The sequence below is a fragment of the Limanda limanda genome, chromosome 6, assembly GCF_963576545.1.
Source record: "Limanda limanda chromosome 6, fLimLim1.1, whole genome shotgun sequence".
NCBI classification, from domain to species: Eukaryota; Metazoa; Chordata; class Actinopteri; order Pleuronectiformes; family Pleuronectidae; genus Limanda; species Limanda limanda.
This window is the reverse complement of record NC_083641.1, coordinates 28940343-28954438: the sequence shown is the minus strand read 5'-3', so window position 1 is coordinate 28954438 and position 14096 is coordinate 28940343. Positions and strand designations below refer to the sequence as shown.

Genomic DNA, 14096 nt, shown 5'->3' with positions numbered 1-14096 from the left:
CTCCAGCGTTTCATGTTGTTTACACCATCTGGCTGAACGCCGGACCGCTGGGTGTGTGACAGGGACGATCACTTCCTCTCTGAAGATGTGTAGATGGCTGCCTGACAGCCCCGTGTGCAGCAGAGAGAGAGAGAGAGAGAGAGAGAGAGAGAGAGAGAGAGAGAGAGAGAGAGAGAGAGAGAGAGAGAGACGCACGGAGACGGGGGAAGCAAACAAGCAGAGAACAGATGGATGGAGAGAACATGAGAGAGGGAGAAGTGGCGTCTTGTCAGAAGAACAGGGAAACGCAGCGATTAGAAGATTTGCATAAAAACATGAAAGGAGCAGAAGAAAGTGGGAAATATTTAAAGTAGAATAAGAGGAAGTTTCCCTTCAGGTCGTTTTTCATGACGTGAGAGAAACGTTTCATTTTACAGAATTAAGACGTTGAAAGTTTCTTCTACTAAACGAGAGAAACTGCAGAGATTCATATTAAACTTCTGCTGATTTGTTCCAAAACATTTCAGACACTATTGGACATGTTGTGCAATAAAATATTATATTATGTTTTATTATTGTTTCAGAAATCCCTGACATAAATATGTAAACGTGATAAATGAGTTTATATTTTAATAAATTATTCAGTCTTGTGTTTGTTGTTATTTTCCTGTCCTTCTATTTCACCTCTTTCTTTTTTTAAAGTATATTTATTTGTGAATAGTTTGTGTATTAACTTTGTTCTGGTGTTTAACTTCCAAGTGGAAATTTTGCCTTGATGTTGGTTTTCCAGATGAAAGTTCCAGAGATTATTAAAGACAACAACATATTAAACAGCATCTGAGGACTGAACTGACTGAAAAGACACACACACACACACACACACACACACACACGCACACACACACACGCACACACACACACACACACACACACAGGGAAGTGTTTGTTTCCAGTTCAAATCCTGTGATTTGCATTTGAACCTCTGGAGTTTGTTTGTAGAACCTGGAGCTGAGATCAGTTCCATGAGCATTATTATTTATCATATTTATCAGAAAAGAAACCACAAGATATTGAAAGAAACTTGTGCATTTTAAATTCACCGGCTCATCAATCTAAATATCTGCAGCAGGAATCTTAACCAGGATAAATATGTATTATTATGTTGTTATTTAAATTACTTCAGTCTTCAAAGACAAAAGACTCTGAAAGAATAAAGTTTTATTTATGTTCCCAGTTTCCTGCTTTTCTTTAACAACACGTTTTGTGTTGAGACAAACAATTTAACTCAGTGAAGCTGATCTTCTCCAATGATACTTTCATTTTGAATAATATATCAGTGTCTTATATCAGATTTGTTTTATTTAGTTTCCCGGTTTCTTCTTCTATCTCGCTCTGATTTTATCTTTTGAGGATTCTGATGTTTATTTTATTGTCTTCATGATTTCTGGTTACAAGCGGCTGGATTGTTTTATTGTAAATTTTATTGTTGTAAAGAACTTTGAGGTGCATTTTTGTTTTTAAAGGTGTAACATCCATTATGTTTATTATTATTATTACAAAACATAATTTAATCATGACTTAATGTTTAATTTCCACCACTATGAGCTCATCTAAGTATTATGTGAAACTAAAGTGGCCACTGAGTGCAGGTTCATTTTATTTTATTATCAACCGGCCGAGAGTTTCCTGTTGATTCCAGTTTTCACGGCTTGTTTACAGAAAGAAAGAAGTTTTCATTTCAATCTGAGTAAAGTTTGTTTCTCTTGTATTTTACTTTTCCATCAACTTCAGCAGGAACCTGCAGCACATGAGCATCTTCACGCTGTGTCTGGTTTCAGAGGCCAATACAGAACATTAAGTTTCAAGAGGATCAGAGCTCAGCAGGAAACATAAGAGGAAACATTTAGAGCTTTGACGGGAGACACTCGTCCTCTGATGTTGTTTCAGGTCCTTCAAGAGACGAGAGGGAACAAACGTTTGAAAACGCTTCAGAATCCCAGCGGAGGAGATGAAAGAGGAACAGGAGGTTGATAGGAGAGCAGGGAGAAGAACCAGGGATCTGCTCCTCGTCACTTCAGCCTCAGACGCCTGATTCCATATTCAGTTTGATATCAAAGTGTTCAAGTCGCCCGACACTCGTCCTGAATGAGCCACAGCTGCTGTTTGTCTCCTGCAGCCTGAACGCATGTTGTCACCGAGACGGAGAAACTTCCAGAGACCGAGAAGAAGAAGAAGAAGTTCCTCTCACAACACGGTTCATATCAAAGAATGAGCAGCACGTCACGTGTCTGAAGATTCAAACTACATTCATCTTCTTCAACTTTTCACAAAGAGCTAAAGGTCTTTTACCTTTGAGTTCCCTCTGAGTCTGTGTCTCTTCACAATCTGCTGCATGTGGAGATAATGAAGCCTCATGGATAACATTCATTTCACTGATTCAGGGTCAGATAGGATGTTAACCTACAAGGAAGTAAAACGCTTCCATATCACCACAGCACTTTGTCACAGTGACGAGTGGAGCTGGAGCCAAAGTGCAGGAGAAAAGATCAGGTGACAAACAATTCAGACAAAACAGAGCCAGAAAAATCTAAATCCAAATAATCTAAACTTAGAGAAACACAAACACAGCTGGTGTGAAGCACGAAGAACCAGGGAACTAGGACAGACACACAAAGGGAAGCACACTATGTTGTGTTCTATTGTAAATTGAGAACTTAATATGTTTTGCCTACTTTTATGTTTACAGAGATTCCAGAGACACAGCATTTCGATGTCCTGAACATGTGCTGGAATTAAAAGTTGATTTTGAAATATTCAAAAACAAATCACCCCTTTGCTAAAAGGCCTTTTTAAATCTGGATGAGGACCCGGACTGGTCCATGAGGTAAACGGAGAACCAAACACACTCCGGTCGACTTTGGTTTCCATGTTTCTATAACTCCACCTGCTATAAGACATATGTCTTCTACATGTATGTGTGATGAACATTTCTGTGCCAAAACAAGCCGTGATTTTCAGATGAATAATAATAAAACCTGTATTTCACTTCTCAGACCCTCTGAGAGTCTTTTCCACCAAGTGAGCAGAGTGAACATTGATGAGTTGAAGGTCTGTGAGTGAAGCTGAACCTGAGGAGCAGAACCATGATCCCACAGAAGAAGGTTTTATTGACATTGGGTCTGAGAGTCGTTCTGTTGCCGAGCGCCCGAGTCCCCGGATACACAATCAGCTCCTCCTGACATTTTACTTCATAACAGATATGTTTTATGGGGAAGCTGCGGCAGGATCTTTATTTTCTTTTCGCCCAAATGCATTTTTCCACATCGCTGGTTTTTCGCACTAAGATAAAAATCCCATGACTCAGTTCCTTCTCTGCAGAGCTGGAGGAGGAACGTGGTCACTGATGATTATTCATGAAGCAGTTTAATAAAATAGAAGAAAACTACTTTAGTAAATGTTTAATGAGTCAGGAAATGCATTCGAAACATCACTTAGATCTAAAGTGTTCACATTATGTGTTTTGTGATTAAATAAATCATCTTTTATTTACAATGACAACACGAACAATCCTTTCAATAAATACTTGTGTTGATCTTGCACCGTTTCCAGCCGCTGGTCTGCAGGAAGAGTTTAATTTATCATAACATTTCATAACAGATGTTTTAGTGCCTCTCAAACCCAGTGAACCTAAAGTTAATATTGTGTTGTATAGTTTTGAATATTCATCAGTGATTTTCATTGGGTGACCTGGACTCTGCACACGCCTCCTCAGCCTCAGCCGGAGCAGGAAGTCGCTATATTTATTCATGTTATAAAATATAATAAAATATACTTTTGGAAGTTTTTTACTCGCGTGTGGGTTTGAACGTGTTTTACGACTTTGTCACTTTCAACGTTTTCTTGAACCGCCTGCTCCTCTTCTTCCTTTTCACCATCTTTGATCTATTTTGCAAAACAACACAAACTTTTTCTGTCCCAAAATAAGTTTGTACAACAAGTAGAAATAGAAAGTAAATGTTTCCCACCAGCTGCGACGTGCTGCCGCCATCTTCCTTCCTTCTCCTCATGAATCAGCTGCAGCTTCTCTGACTCTCCAGTTTCTGAACCTCTGGATGGAAACGGCTCCGAGAACAAATATAGAAAATGAGAAGAAAGAAGAAGAAGAAGTGAGTCAACGTCTCGGAATCGACTGAATTATGTCTTGGAATCGTCGGAGGCGTCGATCTATTCTCAGTGTGCTCTGGGGTGGGGGTGCAGTGAGGGTGGAGGTGGTTGACGTGCAAGAAGCCCCAGCGAGTCTGGATGCAAATCAAGCGCACCTCCTCCCTCTCCTCCTCCCTCTCCTCCTCCTCCCTCTCCTCCTCTTTTCACAGCAGAACGTCTGCAGGTGAAGTGAGGCCCATGTTTCTGATAAACAGTCACTTGTCCAGAAACACTGATGAAGACTCAAATCCTTCGAGATCCGAAACCCTTCAACATTTTGTTTTATTATTTCATTATCATCGTTTCCCCACTGATCCAGAATCTGTGTCTTTTCACGTTTGTGCCTCGTTGTGTTTTGTAGACGTGGATGAAACTGCACTCTTAACCCGGATTTTATTTGAACTAAACTTGTTTAGTGGTCATTACTTATAATGTCTAGTTTCGTGAAAACAGTATGTCATTACTTAATCAAATGAGTTGTTTGCACTATTCACCTGAAACACACAACGTTACTAATGATGTTAAGCAGAGGTGACTTAGAATGTCGCTTTTCTGTAAGAAAGGGGAGGGGCCTATTTGAATTTCTGCTCGGTGGCATGTTGGGACATGCCTGCCGGCCCGGTGTGAGTGACTGTGAGGACACCTGCTGCTGCTGCTTCCAGAGTGATTTTCGACCGTGTCAACCCTGCGCGAGTTTGAAAGCCTAAACCAAGTGGAACGGTAAATATAATTTTCAGTAGCTTTCTGGGATATGTTACTACAAAAAAGACGGTCCAGTGGCCTTACAAGCTAAAGTTAACTCGTGTCAATGTGATTTTCTGTCGGCTCATAGATAGCTGCCGACCACAAAGCTTCAGCATTCATTTGAAAACCTTTTTTTCTTCTTTTGTTTTAAGCAGCGTTTATTAATCCTACACCAAGTGGGATGGCGAGTGTTTAGTTGAACAATCTGTGGATATCTCTGGGAACAGTGACCTAAAGGCTTGGTGTTAGTGAGGTGCATTATGATAGCACGTGCTTGTGGCTAACGCTAGCTATTGCTACTCTGTTCATAACCATATCTATTAAAAATGCGTTAATGTTACTGCAACTAAGCTGTTAGGCTGACGTTTTTTAATTTTCTCTTTCTTGTGAAAATGCAGTGGAACTGTAAGTACTGTGATTTTATATCTGAGAAAAGGGCTCACCTTTTAAAACATTACAGGTTGAAACATGGGAGCTACACCAGTACTGTAGCATTCCCTTGCTTACACCAAGAATGTTTGTGCACATTTAATTCCATAAATGCTCTTAAGGTACACTTATCTAAGATTCACCCAAATGCACAGGAGGCACACATGTGTGAAACTGCCCAAGTGACCTTTCATTGTCAGTTATGTGATTTTGCTGCACACTGCACAGAGGCAGTGTTTTTGACTCACCTGCGCAGTACACATTTAAAAGTTAATAACAGAGTTCAGTGTCCATACAAAGGATGCAACTTCCACACTTCTGTTTACTCCACATTCAATGCACATAGAAGTAAGATGCACAGAACAGACAATTGGAGGATGTTCAAGCCAGAAATTGTTTCAAATGTAACTATTGAAACTGTTGAGGAAGAGCATGCACCTTCAAATGACACCACTGATTTAGAGGACAGTGAGGATTCCAGCAACGACGAGCTCCATGATCTAGGGAGTCAGTTAGAGCACAACCTAGCTGCTCTTTTTTTAAAGATGCAAACCATCCTTCACATTCCAGAAAGTTCTGTACAAGATGTCATACAGCAACTTTTACAGATGTGTGAACTGGCCCAGCCGCTGCTGCATAATTCAGTAAAGGAATTTTTAAAACAACACATGGATGTGGATGATTCAACTGTAAGGCAGTTAGTCAAGGCTGCCTCAGAGAGCAATGTCATACTGAGACATTGTGGCAAGGATGGCTCCTTATCAACAACTAAAAGGAGAGCAAAATATGTGAGCAAAAACTTTGCTGTAGTTAGGCCAGTAGAGTATATTATCGATCAGGGAAAGAAATCTAGTGCTGTATATGTTCCTTTGCATGCCATGTTACAGAAAATGTTGAACAAGGCAGATATTTTAGACAAAGCTCTTCCAGTAAAAAAGCATCTGCCACACGAGTACAGTACATACAGAGATGGTAAATACTGTAAAGAAAATGACCTCCTTAAAGGGGAGGAGTTCAAAATTGCTGTTGGACTTTACATAGATGATTTTGAAGTTTCAAATCCTTTAGGGACATCTAGAAAGAAACACAAAATGTGTGCAGTCTATTGGGTGATAGCTAATGTCCCATCAAAATATAGGTCCACCCTCCACTCCATTCAGCTTGCTATTTTATGCAAAACAAATTATGTGAAAGAATATGGCTATTCTAAAATTCTCCATCCTCTGATTCAAGATCTGGTTTCTTTGGAGCAACAGGGTCTATATGTTGAGAATTTGGGAGCTTGTGTCAAAGGCACAGTGCTGTATGTGGCTGCTGATAACTTAGCTGCTCATTCTCTGGCAGGATTCTTTGAGAGCTTTACAGTGGACAGGTTCTGCCGGTTCTGCATGGCGACAAGGAGCGCTATCCAAGAAAAGGAGGTAAGCTCAGCCACCTTTGAACCCAGAACTAAAGACACTCACAACCGACAGGTGCAGGAGGTACATCAAGATCCCACTTTGGCCAGGGAGTATGGTGTGAAACGAGGATGTGTTTTGACTGACAGTTTGGAGCACTTTCATGTGGTTAGTGGTTATCCCCCTGACATTCTGCATGACCTCTTAGAAGGTGTTGTTCCTGTTGAGTTAGCGCTCTGCATCTCAGACCTGATATCTAAGAAATATTTCACTTTAGAGACACTGAACCATGCCATCAAATCTTTTGCATATGTTTTTAGTGACAAAACTGACCAGCCTCAGCCTATTGCCCGAGGCTTTGCAAACAAAGGCACCATAGGTGGAAATGGCCATGAGAACTGGGCTTTAATCAGACTGCTCCCACTTCTTATTGGCCAGAAAGTACCTGAAGGAGACAATGCATGGACCATTCTGATGCTCCTCAAAGATATTGTTGAGCTGGCTGTAGCCACAAGGCACAGTGAAGAGTCGATACATTTCCTTGATTGCAAAGTGTCAGAACACAGGGAACTGTTGCAAACCACATTCCCTAATTACAGATTACGTCCAAAACACCACTTCATTGAGCATTATCCTCAAATGATAAAGGCATTCGGTCCACTGTCAGATGTCTGGACAATGCGTTTCGAGGGAAAGCACAAATTCTTCAAACGGGCCATTCGCAATGCTCACAACTTCAGAAATGTAGCTCTTACACTGGCTGTAAAGCACCAGAAAATGATGGCTTACTATTTAGACACAAGTTCCTTTTTCAAGCCATCAGTTCAAATGGAAAAGGTTTCTACAGCATCAATCACAGCTTATCCTGAGAATGTACAGCAAGTGTTCAGCCAGAAAGTTCCTCAGCTTGCAACAGTTTTGGTTGCATCCTCCATCTTCATTGATGGAATTAAATATTGTGCTGATATGATACTCTCTGCTGGCTCTTGTGCTGGCCTCCCGAAATTCCAGCAGATCAAACAGATTGTGGCAGTTAATGCAGAGATCTTCTTTGTTTGCAACACAATGACTGCATGGTACCATGAACATTTCAGATCATTTGAACTCTGTGGCAGTATCAACCCCTCTCTATGTGTGGTGCAACTCAAAGAGCTAAATGATGTTTTCCCTCTCTCAGCGTACAGATTTGGAGACAACTTAATAGTGACATTTAGGCGTTTTATTCAGTGTTAAAAAGCCAAACATGATCTCTGCAATAAGTCCATGCAATGTGGCTTCTGATGAGTGTAAATATAGGCTAAAACAGTCAATACTTTGCTGCTTTTTCCAGAGACATGCTAAACTTTTACTTTTTGATGCACTGCACTTGTCACATAAACATTTGTATTTTAAGTTTACTGTTATACTTATACTACTACCCATACCAAGAAAAAAAAAGTGCATTGAAATTAACCAAACTACATGATTTATCGTATCAACTATCTAGCCAACTGTTCTTTCGGGCCCTAATTATTATTTTATTTCCAAGATGGCGGCCCACCAGAAGATGACCTTGAGGGTCATTCTCACGGAGGCAGACATAAGAAAAGTCATCCTGAATACAAGGCCTACCACAGTCAAGGATTTGATAGACAAGCTTAAAGAATCACTTGGACTTGATTACAACTGCAGTCTCCAATACCAAGACCCTGACTTTAATTACGAACTATGCAATCTGACAGATATTGCGGATCTTCCAGAAAAACCAACATTGAAAGTCATCCCTATCCTGGAGCTGCTATCAGTCTCAATGTCTGATGACATTTTGAATGACACACACAGTACGGCAGATACGGAGATCCTCTCCAGATCATCACAGGAGCGACAGAAACATTGGCCAGAACAATTTGAAATCCCAAATTTTTCTGTCGATGTGGCATACAGACTCAGGCAAGCAGATCTGCTGTTTTTTCGTGACGGCACACCCCTGAAAGTATCTAAAGAACTGAAGCATGAGATCCTGGAACGACTGGCAGAGAGCATTTACACATATACAGCATATCCAGATAATGCTCAGTTTGAGAACGTTGCTGCAGCACTGATAAACAAGCACCCATGTCTCCAGGAACGAGGCTCAACCAGTCGCTGTGGTGGTTGGAAAAACAGTCTAAAATTCAAAATGGGAAATTACAGAACAAAGTGCAGAAGATCCGGATGCCTTGATGTTGCTGTGAATGCAGGTAAACGGGGAGCGCATTCGGCAGAAGGAGAACCAGCTAAGAAAAATATTAAGAAAGCAAAAAAAGGAGAACTCAACTACTTGCCCAACTTTCCAGAGGGATTTGATCAGTCATCCCTTGAGGGTGCCCGCAAAGACTTAGTTGATGAAATGCAGAAGAGAGAACCAAATGGAAAACCTGTGAAACAGATGATGGACTTGACATTTGCTTTGAGAAGAAAAGAGGTGGTGGACTCTGAACCTGCCATAAGCACGATGATGGAACGCTGGCCTGCTCTATTCATAGAAGACCAGGTATGTTCACACATGATATTCTCGCCACCAGGTCATATTGAGGGGTGGGTGAAGTGTTTGAGTCTACAAAACACTTAAAAGCACCAATACAAGTGAAGTAACTTGTGACCACTTCTTCAGGCGTAATTAAACTGCAGAAAAAAACCTAACATGTCTCCATTCTGCTTCCATCAGTGGTGTCATCTGAGTGTCACCAAGCCCTGACATTCATATTCGTCTCGAAACTGCGTCATTTACACCAAGTTTTTAGCCTAAATGTCCTCTGATATCCTCTGGAGTCTGTTCACCCTAGCACACTCCGCACAAGCCCTCGCCCTAGGCTGTGCAGTAGCATAGCTACTTCAGGTAGTGGACATTTTGGTGTAAATGACGCAGTTTCAAGTTGAATTTGAATGTCGTAACCTGGTGACACTCGGAAGACTCCACACGAGCAGTATGGAGGCATGTTATGTTTTTCTGCTTTATTACATCTGAAGAAGTTGTCACAAGTTACTTCACTTGTATTGTTTTTGTCTGAAAGCTTGTAAAAACTTTAAATGATACATATTTTTAATGTAACTTTGTCTGTATTTTTCAGATCTACATGGAGTTCAGAAGGATTGTGGGAAAGGACCTCAAAAAAGAATTCTTTGATGGCATCGATCGGCACAGTCCTCGTCTTGTTGAAATATTTCGATGTAAGAGAGGAATCATTGGGCAGCAGTTGACTCAGCTATCACAAGAGACCAAGGTTGGTCCATACCCATCCTGTACTTGCATTGTTTTCACAGCTTATGTCATTTTCCAAAAAAGTTGTACTTTATTAATTGTGCAGTACAATACAAATTTTGCTTGGTTATTTGAGCACTCGCATACAAACCATTAATTTCCTGTCATCCACAGTTTCTAACTCTTGTTGTCATATTACTCTCCAAAAGACTACAGAGCCAACAGATATTCGTACAATGATGCTCAGAGGCCTTCCCATCCTTCTTCAGGACAACCCCAACGACTTTTTCAAAGCTTGCTTTGTAAGTAACCTCTTTCTTTATCAAAGGGTATATAAAATTGTGAAAGTATAATGTTGCTTTTTTTTTGGTGATGTGTTTGTTAATTTACTCCTTTAATCATGACCAATTCAGCCCTCCCTCATGTGTCGCATTATCCCATGACTAAGCTACATTGCTAAACGTTACTGATGTTTATTTAATGACAGAGATGTCTTTGTGCTCTTATGTTTGTCTTCTTAAGGACTCTGATGATGATGATTCCTACCAACACATCGACATTGGGATCCTTCTTGTTGAGCAGGAAGGTGCAATGCTGTCATCTTCCATGCATCTCTATCCAGCATCTTTGAAGATAGTCATTGAGGGAAAAGTGGTGATGGGGAACATTGAAGACCTGCCGAGGGCTGTTTGTCTTCTATTTGGACTTGCATACGCACTTCACCTCAACTACCCCAAGTCGATGAAGCACACATTCCAGTTCATTCAACAGGTACTTCTATCGTTGGGCCAGAGTGCGTTAAAACCAAGGTTGCAAACACTGAAAAACCAACTTCAAATGTAATGATCCTAAGTGAAGGTCACTGTGTCAATGTGGTTTAGGTCAGTTCATATTCAATGGATGGTCTCAAAAAAGGCCATGCACCCACAAAAACTCCAAATCCACAAGTTGCTTTGCCCTTTCTACATGACTGTATCTGTAAAAAAAATTCTGTGTGTATATTTCTGACTGTAGTTTTCTAACGAAAATAAATGAAGATGTTAGCACTAGATGTATAATATGTATAATTATATATAAAGTTTCGGTCTCATATGGACAAATCCACAAGCTTGGTGTCTGGCTACATGTGAATAGCACATAACAAAACACAATTTCGCACTCGGACACGCACTTGACCCCAGCTAGTGACATCATCACTTTCAGCCATCTGGTGCTGCTGACTGCATAGCCATGATGACATAACTAACTCACCTGTGCCCACTGAGGCAGGAAAGCTTTATAAAATTGGAATTTATAGAATTAGTTGTCAACTACAACACAAGCTTCAAATAACTTAATTCCCCCTCGTCACGATTGATAGAGGAAACGTAAAACAGCTTTTTGTTATTTTGTATTATACAAGACTTTATTTAAGTTTAATGACAGACAGTCATGTCCAGCCATGTGTGTTCCATGGTACAATATGTAGTGGTGTATGCTCAGGACTGAATATTGTGTTCACCTGATTGGAAAATTGACACGGTTTATCTGGCCTTCTCCAGTCAGTTTAAGTTTTAGAGGCTTGTAGCCAGTTTATATGTCCTGTTGTTTATACATACATCAGATTGTTAAATGCTTTGTTTTATAATCCCTCTCAAACTAATTTTTATTTAGTTTATTCAAGCTATTTGAGAACGATTGTCATGGGTGGTTTACTTGCCTTAGTTTATAACAGTACTTCTAGCAACAGTGGAAGAGGCCGATTACGCTTTGTTGTTTATTGTTCTAATAGGTGGACAAAAGTCAAAAATGTCAACACTGACTCAGTGTTTATTACTTTGTGGTATGTAAAAACTGATATAAGTAAAACAAATGTTCAGCCACTTGTATTGTACAGTGCAAGATACAGAGGTGTATGTTTGACTGCATTTGGTACTCAGTTGATTTAATACAATCTCTAAAACAGTGTTACATTTTTATTTCCAGTTTAGTTAAGTCACTGATGTATGGGTCATAATGTTTACAAGGATATAGCAGCTATTGTTATACAGTACGTCTGTGATCCTTCACCAAACAAAGTGTTACAGGCAGTTTTTTTGTATTACTGTAATACATTTGAAATGTTTTTTCAAGAATAAAATACATTGGAGCATTTATATGTATTGTTTAATGTCTTACTTTTCATTTGATTTTGTTTAAACAATGCATTTTGCAAACTCAATATGATTACATTAAACTTAAAGACATCACTTACATTAACAAAAGATTTTAAGTAGAGTTAAATAATGTTGTAGTTGTTATTACTTAAACATGTTAGTTTGTTTAACTTAAAATTATAATTTCAATTCACTTAGACTTTCTAGTAGAATTAATTTATGTTAACTTATGATTTTGAGTTTAGATTACTAATGTAAACTCGAAAACGTGGACCAAATCAACTAAGGTTTTTATGTTAATACAACTTAACTTGTTTAGTTTTTACCTTTTGTAAAAACTTAAACGGTTTAAGGCAACGGGTTTCCTTAACTTTTTCAAGTAATGTCAACTTATTCGGGTTAAGAGTGTGGACCTGATGCAGCAAAGCGGAAGTTATGGTTCTTTAGTTCTGATTATTCTGAGTTAACTTCAGTGAACTAACCTGAGAGGATCCACACACACACACACACACACTCACATACACACACACACACACACACACAGATACAAACTCACAAAACACATTCACAAACATAGAGATACAGCTCACACACACAAAAACACAAATAGACAGATACAAACACACACCCCCCCCCCTCCCCCCACACACACACATACACTAGCAAACACACACACACAGAGATACACATTCACACACAAAGACACACACACACATACCCACACAGGGAATGTCCGCAATAAAGGCGTTCAACTGTTAAATGCACAAACAGTTACTTTCCATCACTTTGCTCTTTGGGAATGTGCACACACTCACACACTGACACACACACACACACACACACACACACTCACACACACACACACTCACACACACACACACACACACACACTCACACACACACTGTCTCTTCATCCATCACTGTGTAGTTGGGCCTTGTTCTACAGATGGTTAAATGTCAGAGTCTATAAATAGAAAGCGATGGCTGACGGAGCAGAGACACAGTCACACCTCCGTCCCTCTCTCTGCTCCGTCACTTCTTTATGTTACATTATGTTTTATCTCTGCTGTTAAGTGACATTTAAAATTTAACAGATTTTTTTGCTGCCAATCATCCTGTAAATGTCAAAAAAAGAGAGAAGCTATTAAAATTGATGACATGTTCACGGATCCACTTAGAAATGCAACAACAACGATTTTCTTTTATTTACTTTTGACTTCTCGTCCATGTTCTCTATAGATTTACTTTCTTCCCTCCAGCAAAACTCTGGTCCGACTTTATTTCACTTCACTTTAAAAAATCCTCCTTCAGCCGCTCAGTCAGCAGCTTGAAATGTTTCTCCCAGCAGCAGAGTTTCAGCTCCAGGCTTCAACCTCCTCACAGACATGTTGGGTGCAGATATCTTCATTTCATTTAATGATGCATCACCAAGGAGCTGATGAACTTTGAGCCTGACGTAGAGGAAGAGGAAGATGAAGAGTTGAGCTCCTGAATAAAGTTTCTCCACCTTCTTCTCTGTCCATGAACCCTGGTTCAGACTGAGACCGTCTCGTTTCCTGTGGCACCGTTCACACCTGCTCTTATAGATCGGACTAAACTGAAGCTTCTGACAAAACAAGGAAGTACTGAAAACTTTCTAATACTCTTAAAACTACATCATCAGTGAGTCGTCATTACTACAGCATCAGAGGGGAAGAGGTTGTTGTTCCAGAAAGATGTGTGACAACAAAATGACTAAAGCTGCTTGAACTACTTGTGTTTCTTATTAAATTAGAATCGACCAGGAACACACACGCACCTCCAGACAGTGTCCAGAGCTGTAGAGCGAATTTGAATGTTTGATTTACAGTATTTATGCAGAAACATACTTGTAACTTGCAGCCAGTTGTTGCAGTTTCTTCATTATCAAGAGGATAGAATGAAACAGAAGAAACTGAAGTCAGGAGTTAGGGCTGGACGAAGTGGGCGGTGAGCACAGCAGCTGATGGA

The 14096-nt window shown here is 39.9% G+C and overlaps 1 protein-coding gene across 3 annotated transcripts; it reads left to right on the top strand.

The window, feature by feature from the left end:
- Positions 1-4845: 4845 nt before the first annotated feature.
- Positions 4846-10988, top strand: LOC133003615 (uncharacterized). 3 transcript variants are annotated; one of them, XM_061073400.1, is made up of 6 exons: positions 4849-4902; positions 6700-6776; positions 8281-9264; positions 9842-9994; positions 10182-10274; positions 10495-10988. In XM_061073400.1, exons 2-6 carry the CDS (start codon positions 6744-6746, stop codon positions 10813-10815), a joined length of 1584 nt encoding a protein of 527 aa, XP_060929383.1. In that variant the 5' UTR covers positions 4849-4902; positions 6700-6743; the 3' UTR covers positions 10816-10988. The 3 variants fall into 3 exon arrangements, with proteins under 3 accessions (XP_060929384.1, XP_060929383.1, XP_060929386.1); XM_061073401.1 differs by lacking the exon at positions 6700-6776 and having other exon boundaries at positions 4846-4902; XM_061073403.1 differs by lacking the exon at positions 10182-10274.
- The last annotated feature ends 3108 nt before the right edge of the window (positions 10989-14096 follow it).